This window comes from Polistes dominula, unplaced genomic scaffold (assembly GCF_049000335.1).
Source record: "Polistes dominula isolate Pdom_NZ unplaced genomic scaffold, Pdom_raw_medaka contig_33, whole genome shotgun sequence".
In the NCBI taxonomy this organism is placed as follows: Eukaryota; Metazoa; Arthropoda; class Insecta; order Hymenoptera; family Vespidae; genus Polistes; species Polistes dominula.
The window spans coordinates 1,702,462-1,728,534 of NW_028300998.1; the positions used below are offsets into that span (position 1 = coordinate 1,702,462).

A 26,073-nucleotide genomic window follows, 5' to 3' on the forward strand; every position below is an offset into this window, starting at 1 on the left:
TCCTAATATTTTTAAATATTTTATTTAAAATATACTTTAACTAAAAAACATGGTATAATTTAAATATATTGTAAAGGAAGAAATAAATTAAATTAAAAAAAATGTCTATTTTATTTTCACCATTCTATATTTTGTCCATTATTATATTTTTTAATTGTTAAAGTTATGATATCTTTTGAGGTAAAAACCGATGTCAAATCACGGTAATGAAGACGTGAGATGAAAGAAAAAGGTATTTTTGTTTTTCGTTTTTCTCCAAATAGAGAAAACGGTACTATTTTACTAGGATTTCATCCTACCGAAACTTTGACGAGTTGTAACACGTTGTAGGAATTATTGATGTTTTGTTGGAAAAGCGTCAATCCGTGAACGGTCAATTATCTCTTCGGTTTGGGGATGGTTCTGGTCATAATTTAACTAAGGAGACCTAAACTAACAGCTATTTCGCGACGACGCGACGGCGTGCACAGGACAACAGAGTTAGGTTGAACTCGTAATTCACTTACCTCTCTCTTACACGATATTGTAGTAAGTACGGATTACGATCACGCTGTCTCTGGTTGTTCGCAAATAGATTACAGACGGTTACCTAGCGAAATTGAATTATTTCCACTCACTGATTACTGTTTTAGTAACGTGTTACAATTGACCTTTATTATTACATTTTTATATTCACTTATATTTAATTCATTTACAAACAATCTATTCAAGAGATTTCGATTTATCCGTTATGCAAATAAATTTACTTAAAATTTTTTAACTTTTTCAGTATTGTTTTGTGGAGGGGGAGGCTCCGCCCCCCAACACCCTGCCGGGGCTCTGCCCCTGGACCCCAATTATGTACCAAATATGTCCCGGCATTCGTAATAAAAAATAGTATATGCAACTAGTGCGAGAAGTTGTCGATTGCAAATCATATTTTATTAGCATAATAAATATAATGTTATTTTTAATAACAATTATATAATTTATTGTTATATATTTAATTATAATTAAAGTTTAATAACAAATATATTATTAGCATAATATACTAATTATATATTAGTAACAAATTGTTTCAGAATGAGAAGATTATATAAAAATATAACTATTACGATATCTGACTCGATGTTTTTGGAAAATTGAGTTAGGACACTTTCCAAATAAATGTCTCAACTTACGAAAATCTGTATTTATAATTATTTAAAGAAATTTTCAAGATGAACCATTAGATAATATATTACTTAATAATAGAAATGGAACGTGATAGAAAATAACTTCAATGATACGTATGTATGTATATTGTGTGTGTGCATAGCAATTTACCTTTTGCACTCCCTTTCGTAGCCATCCAATCGAGATATCGCATACCGTGACTATTCTATCCGTAATGATTCCCTTCTGGTTCTGCGCGGTCAGACAACGTAGATGACCGAAGCAACGATGATGATGATGCTCGTTGACTGACGATGCTGATGGTATTGCCGTTACACAATGGATTCAGTTTGACGCATGGTCGATGTACAGGGGATCGTTAATTTCGTGTTCTCTTGTTCTATAATGATTCTACTGCTTCACATGAGCAGACGTCCTTTTCCTGTTAATAATTTATCTTCGAGTTAATCGTAGAGAAAGAGAAAGAGAGAGAGAGTTTCCACCAAAGAAGATAATCTTATTCAGATGAGACCGAATTAAAAATTGAAATTGTAATTATTGGATCGTAAAACATAAAAGTTTTCGTTTTATTTTGATTATTTAAAACGATATTTTAAAAGTACTTTGAAACATAATGTTATAAATAAAATGAAAATATATGTTGAAAATATTGAAAATACTAAGATAGATAAATATTACAATTATATAAGTTTTTTTTTTTCGTCCAATTTTGACAAATATTTTTATATTATATGGATGTTACAATCAAATGCATTTTGAAGATAATATAAAAAATAAATACAGTATCTTTGAAATAACGTGACGAACTGAAGTTATACTACCTTTGCATTCTATTTTAATTCTCTCTCTTTCTCTCTCTCTCTCTCTTTCTCTTTTCCTCTCTTTCTGTGTCTCAATATTTATTCTCTTTATTGTAATCACATTGAAAGATGTTACTTCTCAAAAAGGATTCTCTCAATCGTCATATAGCATATTGCTGACTACAAAGAAAGCCGATGATCATTATTTATTACCAAAAGGAGGACATTAGCTGACGCAATTAAATTCTCTTTATGGCGAAGTAATTCGAAAAGGATGTTTAAAGCGATCCTTGAGAATTCATGCTTTTGCATGTATCGTCATATATCTAGCTGTATATATATATAACTATATATATATATATATACATAGGTAGGTACAATTTTCCTTTTTCGAACATTTCGCACGTAAGTATTTTCTCTCCTCGAGCAATTTTACAAATCGATTTATGCGGCATAACGAGTAATCACGATTTCTCGATGCATCACGCCTACCATTGGAGATCTTTGAACGTACATACATATATCATGCATATAATATATACATACTTATATTCATACATACATCTATACACTAAAGGCCAAAAGTTTGGAGTCATTTGCTGATTACCGTAAACATTGAATATATACCGTTATTATATTAAATATTAATGAGATGAATAATGATTTAAGATATTTCAGTATTTTCTAATATCCAAAATACAGTTGTATAGTTGATAAATCCAATTTATAAGGCAATGCTTGAAATGAATTTTCCTACTTGAACATTTTTTCAAGTAACACTCGAAAAAGTAATAAATAACAGGGTGTTATTAAAAATAAAGTCGATATTTTCTTTTTTTTTTGTTTTTTATGAAAGGACAATTTGATCAAATGATATAATTAAAAATGTTACAAATATTATTGATAATTTAAAAATCAATCATGGTTACTTCAAAGGTAATTTATTTTCGTTAATAAATATTAATATGATGTATTTCTAAATTTACGTAGTTATTATAACACTTTTAGTCGACAGTGTACACAGTTGTAATATGTTTAGTATACGTTGCTTCACACGTAACGCATTTTCTGTTTTAGAAACAATGCCAACTTCGACGTAGGCCCGCCTGTTGTAGTACCACCACCACCATCACAATCACAATCACAAAAAAAGGAGTCCCATGAAAACATCGCTCGAATAGCAAAGAGGTATCTTGACGATAACATGCAGCAGGCGTGGATCAATCCTCGCTTAATATCAATGGTGAGTGAATATAAATGCCCATGATTATACGCTATGTTATAGGTGAACGAATCACGACATACATTTATACAATAATTCTAGTATGTGTGCATATATTATTTCTTCTATCTTTTTTTTTTTTTTTTATCTCTTTTATACGATTTATTACTATTAACTTCTACACTTATATATATATATATATATATGTATATAGATTTCTCGATACACTTTCGATTGCTTAACGAATTTTACATATGGTGTTTTGTATACCTTTGAAAGTGTTCGCAAAGCATTCATCTCGACGAAGTGAAACGTCTCATGTAGTTCCGTTCGTTCGTTCGTTCGTTAGTTAGTTTCGTCGTTATCCGACATCTCTTTTCGTTCATTTGTAATATATATATATATATATATATATATATATATACATAATGCGTTTGTTCGTCGTAAGCTTTCTCTATCTCTCTCTCTCTCTCTCTCTCTCTTTCTCTATTTCTTGGTTATAAGAGTACATAGAGTAAAGAGATCGTTTACATTGCCCCGTCAATTAGATGTAACGAACCGAATCACGAAATATCGCTCGTGCTTGTATAGTCATAAGAGCGCGAGAACGAGACTCATTAGAATCGTAAGTAGGTCCTAGGTCCTTTCTCCGTTTCTCATATTTTTTATTTTTAACTAACGATACGACTCTATTTCAATTATCTTTCTTTTTATATCTCTACTTCGTACAACTAAGAAATAACTGTAATTAATCTTTTTCGACATAGGAATCAAATGTCGGATTTTTAAAATTGACCATAAGAGAAACATATTCTGTTTGTAGTATTGTTGCAATCGTCAGGATTTCTTTCTTTTTTTATTTATTAATAATTTCAGGTAATATCATTTTAATAAAAAAAAAAATAATACGAAATTTTTGTAAATATTATATACTTCTTTTTTTTTTTCAATCTAATTACAAATTCATCGACGTTTTAACCTTTATTTCTCTCTGTGTTTTTTTTTAATTTTTTTTTATATATCATATGTGTCATATAACACGAGCCTTCCATATGTTTCATCATATTGAATTTTATTTCGAGCGTGTTATTGGTATCGTTAAATACATGTGTCATGCGTCACGTTATCGGCATACCATTATTACACGCCAATGTTTCTCATTTTCTACAGACAAAATTCGGATCACGAACTTTTCGTTTCATTCCTGGACCACACTTTCTATCCTTTTCATCCCTTCCTTCTCACTATAACTCTCTCTCTCTCTCTCTCTCTCTCTATCTTTCATGTTGCGTCTGTCTCTCTCTTGCTTTCGTAGTCACTATTCGCGAGGATGCAGTAGCACGCATCCGGTCTCAGACAGGTAGAATGCGCTGGACGGGTCATTAAGCAAGCCAATAACAAACTTGCGATCCACATAACCCTTCGTTATGTTCACGGCTGCTATTAACCCGTGCAAGGCAGCAATCATCGGGCTGGCAGGTAGGTAAGTAGGTAGGGACCTACGACGAACCATTTCGTAATGCTCAAAGCGAATATAGAGTGAATGTGAGTAAAACGGATTGATGAAGATAAAGATATTACAAATCTAGAGACAGATAAAGATAAAAATACAAATATCAATTTTACATATTATTTTTTTTTTTTTTTTTGTAAATACAGACAAATTACAACTTATGGAAAGCAATGAAAAAGAAAAACATTTCAAATACATAGGAAAAAAAACAGGTGAACTAATATATTCGTAATATTGAGAGATAATATTAGAAAAAATTATAAGTATAAGTAAAATGGTACCTATAAAGTTATTTGTTTTTATTTTGTAATAAATTTTACAAACACGATATGTTTCATTTAAATTTATTAACAATGTCATTAGTTATTTTGTTTAATTATATTTCTTTATATTTTATATAAATATTATTATTTATTAAATTATTATATTTAATATTATGAAATTATATATTATATAAATTATCTATTATATAAAATTATTTATTAAATTATTATTTAATAATATTTATTAATTTAATAATATTTATTAATTAATAATTTTATTAATTTAATGATATTTATTATTTAAAAATATTAAAAATTTATATATAAAGAGATTCGAGCTACAAGGAATAGAAAATGACGAAATAAAAAGAAAAATAAAACATGGTAAATAAACTGACAAAAGTAAAGATTTATAGAGAAAGTTAATATCGGTTAGGCAGAAATTTGATAATCTTCTTAAATAACATCATCGACGCATAAGATTGGAACAACAGGGATGATCTTACAGATATTTTCGAAGTGAAGCATCTGGTGTAACGGGTTTCCTTAGAAGTCCAAGTACGCGTCTTGAAACTTACGTCCTCGTTACGCTACCGACGTATTGCACTTGTGCGAGCGAGGTTGTACCTTGAACCGACGAGATTTACGATCGTTCCACATTATACCTGCCGGCTTTATTAGCATGACCGGCCGTTCGAAGGATAGATTACCTGGTGTAACCAGATCGTTCACTCGTTCGAGGAAGAAAAGAAAGAGAAATAGGAAAAGGAAGAAAGAGAGAAAGAGAGAGAGAGGAAGAAGAAAGAGAATTTTGATGGATAGGTCCTTCGAATATAATACGTTCCTTTTTCTACAAACATTATGTCCATCTTACAATTAGTTAAAACCATAAACGAATACAATTTTTAATGTTAACATATATTTCTTTTTTAATTTAGTACGAGTTATATAATTTTCATCAATGATTGATCTTTCAATTATTCATAAGAATCAACAAATCTTTCAATCAAATTAATGTACGTCAAATATAGGATTATTCATCTTCGTTAAATGATGATTCGTTGTTAAGAGTAAATAAAAATGTTACCGTTAGAAGATATGATATTAGTTTTATTAGAATTAGCGACATCAACTCGAATGTTGTATTTGCGTCTTTTACTTACATTAGCGACGATCCGTCAATGTCAGAAGAAAACGAGTGACGAGATATCATCGTGTTCTTCCCTCGAGATGAGAGAAAGTAAGAATGAAAGAATAGAATAAAGAAATGAAGAAAGAAAGAGAGAGTGAGAGAGAGAGAGAGAAAAAGTAAGAAGTAGGTCGAAGTTAATCAAGAAAGAAGTAAGCTGAAATTCGATTCATTTCTAGCCTCGTTAGGTATTTAATAATCTCAAGTATTCTGACGATTAGGACAGTGTTCGTAACATTAAGAGACGTAAGAATAATTTTATATAGATATAGTAGATAATAAAGTTAGATATGTATTTGCAGTAAAACTATCCTGACTGTTCTTCCTAACTGCCCTGCACTCGGTTTCTCTAATAATAATAATAATAATAACAATAATAATGATAATAATAATAATAGTAAGAAGAAGAAGAAGAAGAAGAAGGGATAGAGGGCTGTTTTAATCAGAGGGTCTGCCTGGCTGACGTGATTAACTCGAAGAGTCAGGGAACCCTAAGAACGAAGGTGAGGCAAAACGAGAAGAGGGATGCCATTGGAGGATGAAGAGGAGGATGCCATTGTCATTTTGGGTGTTTATCATATCAACGGATGGAAGGGCTTCATTTCGTCACCTCGAATGCGGGATGGGGTTAAATCTTAGATTTTACGGACGATTTGTACCACCCCTCTTTTATATTTCTCTCTTTCTTTTCTTTTTTTTTTTTTTACTACTATTAAAACAAAAACGTTACTCATACCATTCCCATTTACCATTACTCACCCATTCGAGCGTAGAAAATATCTAGAATGGGTCCTTCTTTTACTTTCATTCCAGTCAACGCTGAGAGATAATACCAATATTACGTAATGTTAATTTACTACTGCCATCTTTATCGAGAAGACTATAAATCGTCGGATGAGAGTGAATGAAATATATAGATGAAATAATTAGATTATAGATGAGGAGGGGGAGTGAAAAGAGGCGGTAGAAAAAGAACAGAAACAATAGGATTAGATTTATAGGAGATAATAATATGGGATAGCAAGACGAACAAATATTTCGTTTCTTATTGTAAAATGACAGTGATTAACAATAGGAACTTATTTTTTTTCTCTACCAAAATAAGATTCTCTTTCTTTCTCTCTCTCTCTCTTTCTCTCTCTCCCTTTTATTCCATTCCTCTCTATCTTTCTCATTACGTTCTCGAGGAACGCTTGAAGATAGTCGGAGGTTCGTTTCGAAACGAATTTTTCGTCCGAGCACCTTCACCATCGAAGAGGGCTTCCCCCTTCGCGCCTGCAGATAAAGGGAACGCCGGGCTGGCGTCGATGGTGCGGAAGAAACCAGTTTCTTCCGAGTCATCGGAACTTGCCGAGTCACCAGGGATCGAGCTATTGCCCTTGCGGGCCACGACTCCTTAAGTAGTATCGAGTACCACCAACACTTTTACCGTTACGAGTATCGGAATAATTTCTTACGCTTAACTATTCTTTTATCGACATGTTTTTTTTGTTTTTTTGTTTTTTTTTTTGTTGTTTTTCTTTCATTTTTCCCTATCCAATTTGTGTACCCAATTAAAGGATCCATCAATTTTTCATTTGATTTTTTTTTATATTCATCATTCATCCAAGTTTTAATAACGTTTAATGTGAACGATGTTTACGTTTAATATTGAAATTAAACGAACATTATTTGCAAATAATTTTGTTAATCGAACCACACAGAGAGTCCTTTTAAAATTATAAAATGTAGAAAGTTAATATTAGCGACATCTTGACAAAAAAAAAAAAAGAAAGAAAATGTTCTTTAGTCTCTATGGGAACGGTATTGATCGCAAGTTACAATTTTAATCGGTATCTTTACAAAAGGACAATGTTTCGATAGAAAGAAGAGATTCTCTATCAGTGAAATTGAAGTATCATGGTCTCGAAGGGCGGTTGAAAAGAAGAATACCTTGATACTTCGGCTTTATGTGCTTCATTAGCAAACCACAAAAGTGGCTTTAAAATAATTGAGTCTACCAGTGAGGTATAAGGGCCTATTCTGATTACTCATTGTCGAGTAAGACCACGACGAAAGAATGTTTTTATTCTTGACAGCAGTCAATAAGCTGCTTTCATTTTATTATTTGCTTTTCTTTTCTTTTTCTTTTTTTTTTTTTATCCTTTTTTTCTCAAAATAACTATTCACCCATTTAAAAGCCAAGCAATTCTCAATTAAAAGTTCATTTATTTGTTATATTTTATGTCTTAGTTAATAAATTTTAAATCATTTTAAAGATAATCGATAGAGACAGATTAAAATATGTTGTATATTAACCCCTTAATGAACAGTTTAATTTATTTTTTTTTTTTTTTTTTTTTTTTGAAAAAACTGGCCACAAAGAAATCAATTTCTTTTTTTTGTTATGTAAAAAATTAATTTAAAATATTGTCTGGTCAAAAACAAATTTTTATAGCAACATAAAATACAACGTCGCTCGAATTATCTCGAGTGTGCATAGTTTGACCAGTTTAGCGCGTTCGAATTAACTCCAATGTACAAATTAAAGGTATTAATAAACCAATACTTTAAAAAATAGTTACAAAAAAAATTTGTAACAAAATGTTAACGATTCTATAAAAAAAAAAAAAAAAAAAAATGTCTCCTTACTTATCTTAACCAATCTCCATTGATATTGTTCGTACAGTAAGAACGACGAATGCCATAAAAAAAAAAAAAAAATAATCGTTTCCGATTTTCGGAGAGTTTTTTCAATCTCCGTTAGCGGCGCCGTTCTAATTGAATTTTTTTAACGCGTTAACGTTTTCATTACACCAACTCGGCCTAAAGCGAAGACAAAAGGGCGCATTTTTTTAATTATCGCATTTCACGGGGACGAGTTACACACACCTCCGTAGTACGGTCGACGTTAATTCCTCGTCAGCTTCGTATTTTCCTACGTTCGTTCGTTCACGAGAAAAAAGAAAAAAAGTTCATGAAAGAAAGAAAGAAAGAAAGAAAGAAAGAAAGAAAGAAAGAAAGAAAGACGAAGAAGACAGGGAAAGAGACAATCATAAGAAATAATCGTCGTTGGCTGGCAGGAAACGCAGAATCCGAATTCCAAATTAAATAAAGCATTCATAAATTCTCTCCGCGGGCTTATTCTCCGTGCTTCTTCTTCATCCTTTTTTTCCTTGCGACCGAAAAGAAAGTATACGCGGGTAGTAACGTTTTAATTCCACGCTTATACCACCCCCCCTTCTTCTTCTTCTTCTTCTTCTTTTCACTTCACTCTTCTCTATCCTTTTTATTTTTTTTATTTTTCTTCCCCCCCCTCCCTCCCTTCCCACCCCTCCCCTTCTCTCTCTTTCTCTTTCTAACTGGTTTCGATTTTGTTTCTCTCTCTCTCTCTCTCTCTTTTTCTTTTCACTTTCACATTTTTTTTTGCACTTTTTCTTTCTTTGTCCTTAATATTCTTATCCAACCACCCATCCCAACATTCCTTCCTATTCGGGTAATATCCGGCTACTTTCCTTCCATAAACCTCGAAGTTTATGGTAAATTGGGCGAAGAATTCTTATCCTTTTTGCCTCCTGCTCGTTGCCTTCGTAATTCTTACCCTCGTCTCTCTTATTCCTTATGATTTTCCTTCCCTTACTTTACTTTTCTTTTCTTTTCTTTTCTATTCTATTCTATTCCTTTCCTTTTCTTTTCTTTTCTTTTACTTTGTTTCTTTTTCTTTTACGTTTTATTTTTTTTTTTTTTTATCCCTTTCATTTTCGTTTCGTTATTTTTTAGACTCGTTCACGGTTAATCGCCTCGACGAGCTACTTAAAAGCTTCCGTTTTCTCTTTCGTTGAGATTCGAGATTGTACTTAATTGATAAATAATAATTGTGAATATTTATTTGTCTTAATAAAAATTAACGAAGTATTTATTCATGTAACGTTCTTAAACGATTGAGAAAAGAATGGGGGAGAGAATTTTGTAGGAAAGATAATAGTAAGCTTAGTATACTCGATCAAGATCAGAAACAGTTTTACTCACATCAGTTTCCTTCGTTCGGTAATTACCGATATTACAAAATGAGGTTACCGAATGGCGGCTCGGCACGTGCACCTCGCTCACTTGTAGATTATTTTTGTTAGGGGTTGTTGGATATTGAATTTTTTTTTTTTTCTTCGATGTAATTAATAACCAGAAGTCGTGTACAACTCGCGTATACAGGGTAAAAACATTTTTTTTATTCTTTCTCTCTCTCTCTGTTGTTGAATTAAATCGTTTGATTTTTCTATTTTAAAAGCACAAAAATTGTTCATTGGTAGATAATTCGATCATCGTTGTGACATCGATTTATCGATCCATCTGTGGATCGATCAAACGATCTAGAAGAAGAAAAAAGAAAAAGAATCGTTGCACGTAGAGTTAATCGAGCAATTTGTCGTCGAGTGGAAAATTATTTACGGCACGTCAACAAATGCTTTTAACTCGGATAGTAATTCGTGTCGAGAAATTATTGGGATTACGTTTCATCGTGCATGATTAATGCACTTTTCTAGATTATTATTCGTTGAAAAACTACTATTCGGAGGAACGACAATAACGGTCTTTTCTTTTTTTTTTTTGACATTCGTTCAATAATTCGACGTGAGAGATTTTCTTCGGAAAATAATGAAGTCAACGTAAGTCACCCCTCTTTTCTCGCGATCGTCGAAAAGAAATAAAAAAAAAATAATCGATCTACACCCTCAGTCTCGTTTCGTCGACTCACGTTTATTTTCCACGCTTCGTTTTACGCGTCACGCGTGTATGATGGAATTGCCCAAATCTAAAAACACTTCAGATATTTTATACTGTATTTCGTATTTGTTATAAAGAATGTTTACGTTAATAAATATTATACAAATAATCTTAAGATTTATATAATACTAGGGGTGTGCACCGCCACGCGTTGCTGTGGCTCACAATCAGTCAGATGATACACATGTCTTAAGAGAGAGAGAGATAATCATGACTCTTTGTTAATAAACAAATAATATTGCGATTATAAATTGAGATATAAACTATCCCCTATCTTTCAAGTTGGATGAAACTGCATACAGTGTGGAAAATTTGATTAAAATCGGTTTAGTAGTTTAGGAGTCCATTGCGGACAAACAACGTAACACGTAATTTATAGATATATATTATACTTTGTTTAAAAATTAGATAATTTATTGAAACAAATAAAAAGGTAATCAATTTAATCATCCAAATATTTAAGTTTAATATTTAAATAATAAATATTAATAATATTAAAATAATAACTAATAAATATATCGTATGCACAGAGAAGTATAAGCAAATTTATGATACGTAAATAAGTATATAGTATGTATATATAATGGCATCATAATATTATGGATACATCAATTCAACGCAAGACGATGTTCGCGTCTACCTCGTGAGGTTTCGCTTCGTAAGATGAGGGTAATATCGTGCTACGAGGGATACCTTCCACAAATCCGTATGATCCCTTTTCAATGCCTGCTCCCGGGCACGTCTTAAGGTTATGATGCCTACTTGCCACCTCATGTGATCTTACTTTAATATTTATAAACCGGATATATCGTTGCATACCTGCTATTCTCCTCTTCTTCGCTTCCAATAGAAGTAAATCTGCTATCATCGGGACAGCCCTCCTTGATCTTTTTACTTTAACTTTTTGTATTCTACTATAACAATTTATTAACTTGACAAGAAGAGTATTGTTTACAGTTTTCTTAAGTATATACTAGATTTTATATATTTTCCATAAAAATCATATAGAATATATTTATTTTGATTTATTCGGACATTAATGTTGAGAGATCATTGAGAGATTCATCTCGCAGTGAAAATGTACTTAACCGTTGTTTACATTTCTTCCGTACTTCGTTTTAATATTCTAAAAGAAATTATTATTATTATTATTATTCCAGTTTAAAATATAATATATCTAAATTACTAATATAAATTAATATCTAATTACTAATCAATCTCAATAAAAAATAATTGCGTTTATATTAAACGAGTGAATGGAAATAAAAATACATTAATAATTATATACAGTAATCGTTCAATACAAAGATGAATTTAAAAGTATTTTAAATCGATCATAAATAATATCAGAATTGTTTCGATATCACGTGAGATTGAAAGAATATCTCGAATCAATGATACAATACGGGATAGTAACACGCACCTACATAAAAGACTCGACGAAATGTTGAAGAGAAGTCTGAAACTCGTTTCCTTTATGGACTCCCACGGTATTTCGTTCTTGAAAGAAGAGTCGGAAGTTTGCATTCAACGATTTTTATTATCGTCCCTTGAAAATGAATACCGTCATTTCTGTCCTGATGTCGTAGGTGTATTACATACACAAAACGAATGAACGAATGAACGAACGAACTTTGCCAAAAGCATTCTCTCGAATTCTCGATTTCTCGTTTTCGCACGATTCAACGTGCCCGAGGACGACGACAAAGCAACGACAACGCACGGTGTGCTGTGATTGCGACTGTGACACCCTAAAAAGATTCGGGTCATTTGGCAAAGTGCTACTTTGTGTCGCATAAAAAAAACGCCGTAGTCCCTCAAGCGAACGAACGGGCACGGTTATTCCACAGTCAGCGTTTTTCGAATGGTAGAAGAGAAGAACATCACCCTTCGGTACTTTTGCTTTACGAAACGCGAAATAGAACTTTGAAAATATACCTTAGCTCTTCACCTATCTCTTGTTTTTTTTTTCACTCCCATGTCTATCACTTTTAGCATTTGGAATGTGGTCAAACACGATCATTGAAAGGATTACATTCCATCTTTTTTATTTTCATTTCAACTCTTTTTCAATCAAGATACTTGTTTTTAGAAGGAAATCAATTTTTTTTCGGATAATAAATGAGAGAAAAGGTATTTTGTTTAATAGAATCGAAATAGAATTTGTATATATATACAGGACTCGTAATAATGTATTTTATTCAATCAATAATGTAATTAACTTCCTTCTTTATTACGGAAATCTATTTGTTACTATTGTTATTTTGTAATTTCTTTTCTTTTTTCTTTTTCATTTGTATTATCTATTTATATACAAGACAAGATTACGAGAAAGTAGTAATAGGTAAAGACGAATCGATTTTTCGTTGTCATGAGGAAAAACGTAGAGAGATGAAGTAAGAGAGAAAGAGATGAGGGGTGGTTCGTTGTGAAAGTCTCGACTTTTAAAGGGAAGTTTTTCAAGGGGTATCGGCGGTATACGGTGATTCTAAAGGAATGAGAGGGGGATGAAAAGACGACGAAGGAGATGTAAAAAAGGTACGGGTAACAACTTAATCGCTTCGGAAATGCATAGTGCGTTGTCAGAGCAATAAGTTATCCCGTGGCAAGAGAAAAGATTGCAGACTTGTAAAAGAGAAAGAAAGATAGAAAGTAGTAGAAGTAGAAGAAGAAGAAGAGAGAGTGAGTGAGTGAGAAAGAAAAAGAGAGAAAGAGAAGGATGGATCTTGCCACGCAAAGCAAGAGCCAACGAAACGTCGGATAGGATCCAGATTCGTGCCGAGGAGAAAAGCGAAGAGGAACGAGACGATGTCGGACGTCGTTAATTTATGGACTTATTTTTCCCGGCGTGCGGTCGCAATTAATCCTAAGCTTTAATTGCTTCGTAACCGAGCCCCACGTTTGGACTCTTTGATTTGATTAATCGGATTCGACAAATGTCATCAGGGGGTAGGTGCTGAAAACAACAAAAAAAAAAAAAATAAAAAAATGGAAAGAATCGTTTGTGCATTAACGATTATAAATTTCATTTCATACATTTATTCTTTTAGTAAATTATACATTAGTATAGTGGTTTCCAAACTTTTTTGTCCTACCACCCTCTTTCTAGACAAAATATTACTTAGCCCTCCCTGGAAATTAATTGTTTTTTTCTTTTCATTTTAATAGCAATTTTATAATAGGAAATATCTTATATGTATTAATGTTTCTCTATCATTTTTGTAAAATATCGTAAAAAAATGTGTAAATTAAAAACATTGAACTTTGAAATTATGAAACTATTTATTGGTACCTGTGAACGTCACCGCTCCTCTGAATCGCTACAACACCCATTAGGAGGGGGTGGCACTCACTTTGGGAATCACTGCATTAGTAAGTTATGTTAATTATGTTTATAATTGTTAACAAGATTATTATTATTTTTTTATGATTATTATTACTATTATTATTATTATTGTGAAGATAAGAGAAATTCAGGAATGAACAGGAAAGCAATGTTTCCTGTCTTATATAAACAGAAAAAACTTAAGACGTAGATAACAAGGAACGATTGCTATTGGAAGTGCACATATAGATATTTATAGAATAACTAAAAACGATTTTCTTAAAAGGGGAATGTTGTTCTTTCTTTTATCGTATTGTGATATATAAGTATGGGGGCATGAGAGTGTACGTGTATGTATGCGTGCGTATTTATGTTGTACGTGAGTGAAAACACAACGATCATAGGACCAGTTGTTCATCTGCGATGGCATGAAGTGGGGATTCCAAAGAAAGGGAAGGTTAAGAAGACAAATGTCACAAAGAAATGACAATAGAGGGAAGGGGGGGGATGTATGATACATGTTACGAAAGGACGAAGATGTTGATTAGAAGATTATTGTTTAGTAGATTATAAAGAGTATGTTTTGTGTGATGTTATGTTAAGAAGTATAATGTGATAAGAGAATAGTTTTAATTAAAAAGTAAGACGTGAAGAAATTACTGAAAAATAAAGTGCATTTTCGATGCTGCATGTATTAGCAGCCCATGCAGTGGAAGTAGTGCCGTGGAAAACACGCCCATAGCCAAAGGGTTAAATAAATAAATATATATATATAATTTCTTTTTTCTATTTTTACATTTTCAAAAAAAAAAAAGTTACTATTAAATAATAAATAAATAATAAAAGAAATCCTATATTATTATTATGTTTTTTTTTCTTTTTACTTTGTATAATAAAGTGAAAATTATTGGAATGGATAAAAAAAAAAAAAAAAAGAAAAGGGGAAAAGAGAAAAAAATTTGCGAATAGTCATCGTTATAAAATTGAATTATGTCAAATATGTATGTCAAAGTAATGCAGACCGCGTTTATTTCGTCGCAACGCCGAATTTCTGGCACGAGCTATGGGAAATTATGAAATTCCGCGAGCTCGAACTAGCGAGTTCGTCGTCCGACGGGAAAATTTTGGATTTACACCCGATTTACGAGATTTCTCTCGTCGGTTCATTTTTAAGCTTGGGCATTTCCGAGCGTACGGAATGCAGCACGTCTCGCAAGTTATGCGAAAAGGGTAGAAAAAAAATGTATAAACTGTGTGTTTAGATCCCTTAACACTTCGTATCTACGTTTATATTATAGCATACACACGTATTCGCATTAGTTTCGTCTTGGCTGAGTAGTATGGTTACATTATGAGATGCAGTGGCGTCCAAGTTGTAAGCTCGTGTAATAAAAATTGCAGAAGTATAGTATAAATGTAAACCGGATGGGGATAAGGAAAAAGAATAAGGTAAAATAATGTAGTTGAAAATTATCGGAAGAAAAGGAAAAAAAAAACCAATGTAAGTTAGTATGTATTTGTTTGGCATGAAAAGCACAAGAGAAAATTATTGTGATTAATTAATTATTCTTCTTAGTTGTTTTATGGACATAGTAATTACATAGAAAATTAGTTTTCTGCGGTTTTGCCTGAAACAGAAAACTCGTGATTAATTGTAACATTAAAATGGGCACATTATTGTTATACGTAGTCGTTAGACACTATGATATTATATGATAGTACAGAATTTTCTAGTAAATGACACAAAAAGAAAGTTTTAGATTAATTATAACAATGTTAAATATTATGATATTATTAAGTAGAACATCAGAGTATTCTTGCTTCATCCAGCAATCATGCTTATTGTTCATAGTCCATTATGTTCTACGATCCGTGACATTAGGTATATCATTTCTTAGCAAAATAATTTTTCCTTTTGCAAGTTTTCCTCGGAACATTCGAAAAGTCTTTGGAAACATTGCAGAGAAATATGCCGTCGTATCCGGACGAAGCTTTCGTTTCTGCGAGTAACGGTCTTCTAATGTACTTAACGATCTTGGGACGGCATCGTTCGCCGTTTCACGGTCATTTCTCTTCGACCCTGAAATTCGTGGGGCGGAAAGATACGCGATCCTCGGATATTCCTCGTAAGGAGGAGCAGGAAACAGTCTAAATACTCCTACGCTTTCTGTTCGCGTCGAGAGTGAGTTTGGCTTGTAGAAAGAGGAGTAGGGGAAGAAGGAGGAGGAGGAGTAGGAGGAGGAGGAGGAGAAGGTCTACTACTACTCGTTGGTCGGCATAGAATTTACGGCCACTTTATTTCTCATCAGACGGTGAAAAAGAAATCGTACGAAGTAAGAGGAAGGTCGAGATACGTGGGACTTAGTAGTTGGACAGTTTAGTGTCGATTTAGGATTTGTTCATGCGAGTTGTCTCGATAAGTGCTTGAAATTTACGAACATCTTTACCTAATTGAATTCTCTTTTGGATTATTCTTCTCTTGAATAGATTACATTTTTCATCCAATTGTGTGTGTGTGTGTGTTTTTTTTTTATTTTGTTTCATTTTCTTTTTTATTATTAACAAGATGATTAATATTTCGTATGTGATATAATTAATAGATTTTATGATATTTCGTTTTTGTAAATGTATTTTTATTTATCGTGAATATATATTAACATTTTTCTCAGTCATGATTTTTATAACGTATGGTAATATAATTGTATTTTAAAATATGTTCAAAAGAGAATAAAATTTCATGATAGTTCCAAGTAATATGATATACTTCCATTTTATTTAAGAACTCTGATTTTCTTTTGTGGCCACCGTTCACCCTTATAAATCATACTTTCGTTCAGTTGGTTAACCTGTTAGCTTCCCCATGGCCCTTACCCTTATGGTACCCCGTGGCTATGTTTATGTGCCATTTGCTGGGAAAGCGAAATAATCGTTGTCGTCATCGTTGTCGTTGTCGTTGTCGTTGTCGTTGTTGTTGTTGTTGTTGTTGTCGATGCTATCCTCGCCATTTTCTTTCTTTTCCCCACAGTGAAACAATCATCGGCCTTTCTCCAAGCGTAACCGACTCGATGAGTTATCGTTCAAGTTTTTTTTTTACGCTTTATTTCATATTCTCACAGAATATATATATATATGCTTTGCGATGTTCCTGTCTTCAAAAATTTGTCATTTCTTTTTTTAAATATTAATTTCGATAGAAATCGTGTTCAGTTATAAAAAAAAAAAAAAAAAAAAAAGAGAGAGAGAAGAAGGATACAGAGAATGAATGTGCGTGAAAGAGAAAAGAAAGAATAAAAAAGAAAAATCCAATCACGATTGGGTCAGAGTTTTTTTTAAAAATTTTTTTTTTTTATTAATTTTATGTCCGCCACGCAAGAAATTTGAGAAGGTCGGTTAATATTCGTAATTTCGTTATTAAGCTCGTTGGTGGCGATATTGGAATCCATGGGGTGAGTTTTGGAACGTGTATTGGTATCGACGAAACTTTCTCATCTCCTTTCGTACATGGTTTGTAAGTGGTGTGGTTACGGATACGATGTATGCGGTTGGACGAGCATGTGCTCTTATCGGATTTTCAAGTTGAGGAATTTCGTAGGAATACATCATGTTGTTGTATGTGTGTCTCATTCGAACGAATTTTGAACAACCACATGTGTTTTTTTTTTTGTCGAAGCTTCTTTCTTTTTCTTTCTCTCTCTCTCTCTCTTTCATTCTTTCTTTCGATATTTGCCGTTTCAATATGTGAAAAAAAGCGCGTATTTCCTCCCTCGGTAAAAAAAAAAAAAAAATGGAAATGGCTTCACATCGAGTAAGAGCTTGCTTGGTTGGCTTAGAGAAAATAATAATTTTACTTGTATGCACGGCACGCACTCCAATTAATTGCAATATGCCTCATCATTCGAATGTTTATGCATTCGGCAGACGTTTTATCCATATGATATAAATCTATATATATATATATATATATATATATATATATATATATATATATATATATGTAATAAATGTATATATAGAAAATAGAATCGTGTTTCATATTGTATAGCAGAAGCGAATAATTTTCAACGGAATTTACGACTCGCGTAGAGGTACCAATTTAACGAGGAGGATCGATCGAATGAAATTGAATATTCTCTTTCGGAAAACATTTCCATGGTCTCTTCTCGAAGCTGTTCGCAAGCTCCGGATTAAGCCGGCTTCGAATTACATCCTGGAAGCCGTCGTTTCGAATGCGAAAGTAGAAATACAATTTTTCTCATTGAACATGTCTCTGCGTGAATAAACATTAAGCTTATTTTTATTTATTACATATTTAAACGAAACGTCTTATTTAATAAACAAAAGAGAGAAAAAAGAAAACAATTATCAAGATGAATTTTTTTTGATAATTCTCGTCAAATAATTGAGTTGAATGATCGTTTTCTTTTGTCACTTTCTATTCTCTCTTTTTCTCTCTCTTTGAATAGAAATAATAATCCTTTAGAACGTTTAAAAAAAAAAATGCTACGAAGAGGATCTTACGACGTCATCGTCGTCGTCGTCGTCGTCGTCGTCGTCGTCGGAAATATCATCTTGCTAAGGCACGCTTCTATGACCGCGAAGTTAACGGTTGATTGAAAAGTTAGTGTACCCTTAATCGAGAAGATGAGTCGTCGGAATGAAATCACGACGTTCAGAAGGGGGCGTCTGTGTCCTCGGGGTTTGGAACGTTGGGAACGCCAAAGGCCGTTGAGATCGTAGCGGCATTTGTCTCTCAAACCATTAGACGATATTGCTGCTAGCTTTCGTTAAGAAGAATGAGAGGAACAGAGAGACAGGTACACAGAGAAAGAGAAAGAGAAAGAGAAAGAGAGAGAGAGAGAGAGGAAGATAAAGAGGAACTTCGACGTTATCTCTGAGATCGTCAATCGAACAAAAACAGCTTGCTCTTTTATTTCATTCATCAAGCTTAGCAATTGGATACTCTCATTAATTACTATACGAATTTTCGTAGCAATGATCGATCCGTCCATCGATCGATCGATCTATTCGTCTATCGTCCGACTTCAATCAGCATTAATACAATTTGTCGATCGCACAACCACACTAGCTGAGCGTTTGATTAAAAGCCGCAAATGGTCCTCCAACGAATCCGAGTTATCGAACAGCAGCAATGAAAACGAGCGAGTTTAAAAAACGTCGAGTATAGACGCGATTAAATCAGTATTTCGTATTTGCTTGTTAAAACGAACACGTTAAAGCGGCTTTTTCAAAAGTGGTAATCCAAACAAGTGTTAATGAGTTTTGTATAAATAATTAGACCCGTTTATACGTTGAGTGATTCTCAATAGTAATTTAATTTATTCATTTTTAACAGATAAATTATATATATATATATATATATATATATATATATATATATATATATATATATATTGAAATTTTTCTAAAGAATTTAACGAAATACGTACGGCATCATTAATCATATGAAAAATTATTCTGCGTTATTTTGAATCATCGTTAATTATTAAATTAAATTATCCGATAGTATAATAACAATTTACAAAATAAAAACAAAACTCCCTCTCGTATGATAATTTTAAGGTATCTGATTTTTTTTTTCACTTAAGAGAGAGTACTTTTCAAAAATAAAAATAATATATATTACTAGAAAAAGGTTAGTCGATGATCGTGATTAGATACGCATTATTCAACGAATTTTTCCTTGTCATACAGTAAACACGTCGTTATCCTTTTCATGAAGAGAGTTAGATCATACAGGACGGTAATGAAAGAGAAATAGAAAGAGAAAGAAAAAGAGAAATAAAAAAAAGGAGAGAAGGAAGGAAGGAAAGAAGGGGCGTGCTCAAACGCGCGTGAATGCGTGTCACGGTGCAATTTGCTCGAGAAGCTTTGAAATCGTAAAGAGGAAGGAATAGTGGGACGATTTCCCCGTGGACGGACGGACGTACGGTCGGTCGATCGTATTAACGACATTTTTACGTGATATACGAAACGAGCACGCGAATCAACTCGGTGTGATACCATGAAATAAATAGAAGGATGAGAACAAGAATTGAGACAAAAAGGAGAAAAATAAGATTAATGAAATACGTATAGATAAACAGATTAAGCGTGGATAATTAATCGATCTCGAGTAAGTATTCCCTTTTTGTTTTTGTTTTCTTTTTCTTTCCTTTTCTCAGTCGTAGAACGTTGGCCAATTAACGAACGCAATTCGTTAATTATACGTATTAACGAGGTTGGGTAGGACGTAGTCGATGGATCTCTAAATCGCGTGAGTACGTACGCGTCTCGCGCGGTAATTAATTGTCGCGAATGAACGCGTTAAAAAGGAGAAAGAGAGAAAGAGAAATAAAATAAAAGAACAGGAAAAAAAAATTAAAAAAAAAAAAAAAAAAACAGAAACTTGGCTACTTACTTGATCGTCGTCGTCGTCGTCGTCGTCGTCGTCTCGTCGTCAGTTCTTAAAATGCTTACGGTTAAAAAAAAAAAAACATTTGTTTATTCTATTTTCTCTAGATTTTTTTTTCATGAAAAGGTAACATGAACAAATATAGAGTCAGTCTATGTACACGTTATTACAATAATACGAGAATCGTGTTAAACGATTAAAGAACTTTTTTATTTGATGAGATAAATTCTAGAGACACATAAGTCAGGCGATAGTCGTCGAATACGAAATTTATTCTTAATTCGTATTCAGAGTACGAAAGAAGCGAAAAAAAAGAAATAAATAAAGAAAGAAAGAAAGAAAGAAAGAAAGAAAGGAAGAAAGATGGAGACAGAGAACGAGTAACTGTGCGCATGTATTTGCAGGAGGAGAGGTCGTCATTAAAATAATTCTAAAGTACGTGTCTCTTTTATTCGCGTTACGAGCATAACGACGAGCGTCCACGATGAGATTTACATACAGCGTGTTTCTTCTCCACCCCTTCTTTTTTTTTTCTCCACCCCTAACCTTTCCTCATCCTTCTTATCACCCATTCCACCATCTACATTACTACGCTTGAAGGAAAGATGGAAGGAAAGATGGAAATAAATAAAGAAAGAAAGAAAGGTAGGAAGGAAGGAAGGAAGGAAGGAAGGAAGGAAGGAAGGAATGAAGATGTAAATGTGATGCGTCTTCGTCGTTACAAGGGTGTTCCTTCGCATGGTCACACGAGCAGGAAGTGTGCTGCTGCTGCTGCTGTAGCTGCTGCTATGTGTTTTCGTCCATTATGTGTCGCGGTTACGCGCGTTAGACGAACATAATGTCTAACGAAAGTATTTTTTTTAATTCTATTTGTACGCGTGCGCTCACTCGTGTACACCGTGAAAAAAAGCTGCTTGCTTTCCAACCAAGTCTTTTCTCTTTCTAATTTTTTTTTCTTCTCTTTCTCTCTTTTATTCTTCTTTTTCTTTGATTATAATATGAAAGGCAAGTGGAAGAGTCGCGTGTCTCTCTTTTGAGATGAGACTAGATTTCCTACGTGTGGAGTTCTTCTTTACTCGAAGGAAGGATCGCATAAAAGAGAAGCAAGCAGCCTACAGGACGACGACGGAGCTTCGTCTCGCAGGATGCGCCTTCCCATGCAATGAAATTTCGACCTCGTTACCCGCCTCGAGATCTATTCCAGAACTTCGTTATCGTACTTCTACATTATCGGATTTTTTTTTTTTTTTTTTTTTTTTTTTATAAGCTTAGAAACGAGCAAATCTTTTTTCTCCTTTCGTCATTTTCTCTTCTTATTTTTTTTTATTTCTTTCTTTTTCAACTTTTTTTTTTTTTCAACGAGATTGCTACATACAATACAATTTATTACGTATATAACATTATTTTTTTATTATATTATATTATAAGGATAGATATGAATAACGAATTGGTTAAGAATATAATTTATTATTCTTGTCAATAATTATTTCGATTAGAAAATTTCGTCTCGATATATCCCATTTTATATAAATATAATATTTCTAATAGAAATTATATAAATTAATATGAAAGTGTGTATTCAATTATTTATCTTGATTTAATTTTGTAATATATAATATATTTTTTTTTAACCTTAATTAATAATCCTCTGTTACTCATTTTATTTATTAAAGAAGATAAAGACAGTGAGATATTTTAAAAAAAATTAGAAATAAAAGTAATACGTTATCGTGAAATTAGATAAATGAGAAAAATAAAAATAAATTTAAATAAAATGTCTACATTTAATCATAGATGATTATATTTACTATACTTATACATACGTTGAGGTTAACGTTTAATCAAGATTTATAAGCAAGTGGGAATAATGTGATCTCCTTGCAGACCATTCAGTCTTGCAACAGTCAAAGAGATACGATCATTTAGGTTCCCTCGATTGAACGAAAAAGACATAAACCATTCCGTCCTTTAGCGAAAGAAACCATTCGCCATTCGTCCAGAACACGTAGCTAAGGATGATGAGATCGTGGTGGATGAGGAGGAGGGATCGAGAGGGTGGAAAAACCGATCGAAAAGATCGGCCCACGAATCTCACGCGCTTTAATCAATGTTAACGATCCGTTTATTATTCGAAGGGTCGAACGTTTCCGTTCTCGACTTTACGTTGAGCATTGAGGGTGAATAAAGACCTTTCTAATGTTTTGCGAAGGTCAGTTATACGCACTTTTGTAATTCGGAATTGTGCCCATAATTCTGGAAGTGATCTAAGTGAAAATTCAAAACAAAATAAGTTAATCAGCAATTTCACACCACATTATTTCTAATTCAATTAATTATTCAATGTTATTTTCACGATATTGTCAAAAAAGTGAATTGTTAGTTTATGTGTTTGTTATTTCAATATTAGTTGTCTAGAAAGTTCGTGCCGATTTTTTTTGGTATATATTTATTATTTTATATATAAGTGCCATTCTGTTCAACAACCTTTCACCATATTTAAAGGTAACTTCAACATTTCGTCCTTCCAGAACTTTTCAGGTTTATTAGCTAAAGAACTTTATGCCATCTATCGAAAATCGACACGAACTTTTCGAACAATCCAATATATAAAATTCATTTAGTGTTCTAATGTAATTCATTAAATATCTCGAAACAAAAGATATATGATTTAGATCATTTTTATAATTATGGGTACAACTACGATTAGTTCGTATGATACGAAACAACCCTCTTCTATTTTTATAAATAATTCGATATTTTTTGTTCTCGAAATTCATAGTAACAACGATCAACAGCATAAGATTAAAATGTTACGTTTTTTTTAGGTATTGTTTGTTTGTTTATTTTTTTCTCTCTATTTATTTATTCGTTTGATTATTCATGGCGTTTAGTTTTCATGGTAATGTTCTATACTACGATCAACAGCGTCAGATTAAAATGTTACGTTTTTTTTAGGTATTGTTTGTTTGTTTGTTTTCTCTCTATTTATTGATTCGTTTGATTGTTCATGGCGTTTAGTTTTCATGGTAATTTTCTATATGTTTAATTTGTGTATGTGTGCGTATTTGTATTGGATATCTATTTTAAAATATATTATTATTATTATGTATTTCATTTTTTCAAATGTAAATATTAGATAGAGAAATAAAAACAAGTGAAACTCATTAGAAATAAACGATGAAGATTTGAAAAAAGATTCTCTTTAATCGTTCGGATCTATTTGCTACTCCCTCTCTCTCTCTTTCTCTCTCTCTCTCTTGCTCTAGCAGTGTTCTCTCTTATTTTAATACCCTCATCCTTTTTGACCCTTTAATAACAGAATGGAGCCATCCAATTTTCAGCCTTCTCGAATAATCACGCTTCCGTTAAATCTGATACCTTCGTTGTGCATTCTTTTGCATCGTATTTCTCTCATCTCTTTTCTTCTCTTCTCTTCTCTTCTCTTCTATTTTTCTTTTTCTTTTTCTTCTCTTTCTCGATACTCGTCTAGTCGATCGAACTCACATTTATATATACATATACATATAGATATATATATTTATATATAAACTTGGAGAAAAAGTCATTAACGGTATGAATATGGCAAGTCGCCGATAATAGAGCGTCGTAAATTTTAGCATGTATTCAGCTTGGAAGATATTGGAAAATATTGATTAAACACGACGAAGAAAAGAAAAGAAGAGAAGAGAAGAGAAGAGAAGAGAAGAGAAGAGAAGAGAAGAAAAAAAAAATAGAGCCCAAGTGAGAGTGAGGTGGAGAAAGGGGGGGAGGTGGGGCGGGAATGGAAACGAGAAGGGGCAGGGTCATATAAAAAAAATCAAATAAGACTAAAAATTCACTTCACCGTTAGTCGTGAAAACTTGCTTGATTTTTTTCTACCTCTTCCCGTATTCTATTAATCTCTACGTTGATTTTATATTTCAAAGACTATCAATCCGTTTTCCTGAAAGTTTAAAACTTCGTTAATGATCGAGATCTTCTTTTTTAAAAATTCTTTTCTATAATATAAGAGCAACGTATATATATATATATATATATATATGTATATAATCTGTATCTATCTCTTTTCAATGTGAAAGTCGTTTTAATTACAATACAATTTCTTTGCGGTAGCCGTCCCTTTGAAATGCTGTTAGGCTTCCACTCGAATACGCGAAGCAATCAGCAGTCCTCTCCTCGTTGTAGGCGTTAGTAATTGTTAGTGTGTGTTTGTATAGATGTATGTAGATGTTTGAAATATGTGTTGTATAGGGCCCGGTTTGCCTCGTGCCGCTACCGCCACGACGTTTTGATCCGCGAAGATTAAAGGGGCCCCGCCCTTTTCTTCCCTTCTGTAACTCGAACGTGCGTGTATATATACATACATATATGTATATATCTACGACCGCAACATCCCTCTAGTTCTTTCCTCTCTTCACTTTCACGATCGTAGCTGACTTTCGTCCTTGAGGACCGAATCGAGCCCTTCCCGCCCGTTTTCCATCGAAATGCATCGACTCTCGAACCTGTCATCCTCTTCACCAACGTTGCATCTTTCGTCGGCACTTTCGTTAAGTTCTCTCAACGCGCGAATCTTTGAAATTTTTTTTCTTTTAATGGTATTGCAATTTCTTTCTTTTTTTTTTTTTTTCATTCGAGGATAATACAGAAATTTATGGTAAGTTCCTCTTTTTATTTTTTTTTTCATCATTACAAGTTTTGTCATTTTTTAATTATAACGTTATATGTTCATTTATTAATAGTTTGTATTTGTATTTTTGTATTTGTATAAAAATTTATACTTGAATTAAAATTATATTCAAAAATATTATACATTTTGATATATTTTGAATCTAATAATTAAAAGTTCGAAATATATAGTATTGCATATGTTTATAAATTTGTCTATTTAAGATCAAATCTAACTACTTTTCCAATCAACGTAACGTCAAATAAAACTTTTAATCGATAATGTTTAATTTCTTATGAGAATGATTGTATATATATATATGAAAGAAACGTCTTACAAGTTGAAATCGGCCATTTTCTTTAGATTCTCTAGGGTATCAAAATTCCACGTAAAGTTCATTTTCTATCCAATCCGGTTTGATAAATTCCCGAAAATGTACGAGTCATGGCAACGAACGATGGTGGGTGGAGAGAAGGTGGTTTAGGGCAAAGAGGAGGGGGTAAAGCAAGGGGTGTTTTGGGGCGAAGTGGATGCAAGAACTATAATGGATTATCGGCCGAGGGGTGCCGTCATCGGTAATCGAATACCGGTTAGGGTTAAAATCCATCAAGTTTTCCTTCCCTCTGTCGGCTCGTCGAGTTAGCACACTTTTTGTGCTTCGGATATCTTCGAGTACTTACGTTGTGTATCTTAAGCCGTAAAATATTACTTTTCTTTGCATTTCTTCGTTCTTTGGTAACTTTTGTACTTTGAATCAAGGACAA

At 32.7% G+C, this 26,073-nt stretch overlaps 1 protein-coding gene across 1 annotated transcript in view; it reads left to right on the forward strand.

Moving 5' to 3' along the window:
- Positions 1-26,073, forward strand: part of LOC107064470 (uncharacterized) — a 387,060-nt gene that overhangs the window by 96,903 nt on the left and 264,084 nt on the right. The window contains exon 3 of the mRNA XM_089173580.1: positions 3,033-3,198. Within this exon, the coding sequence (XP_089029706.1) occupies positions 3,033-3,198 (166 nt within the window). The remainder of the gene's footprint in view (positions 1-3,032; positions 3,199-26,073) is intronic.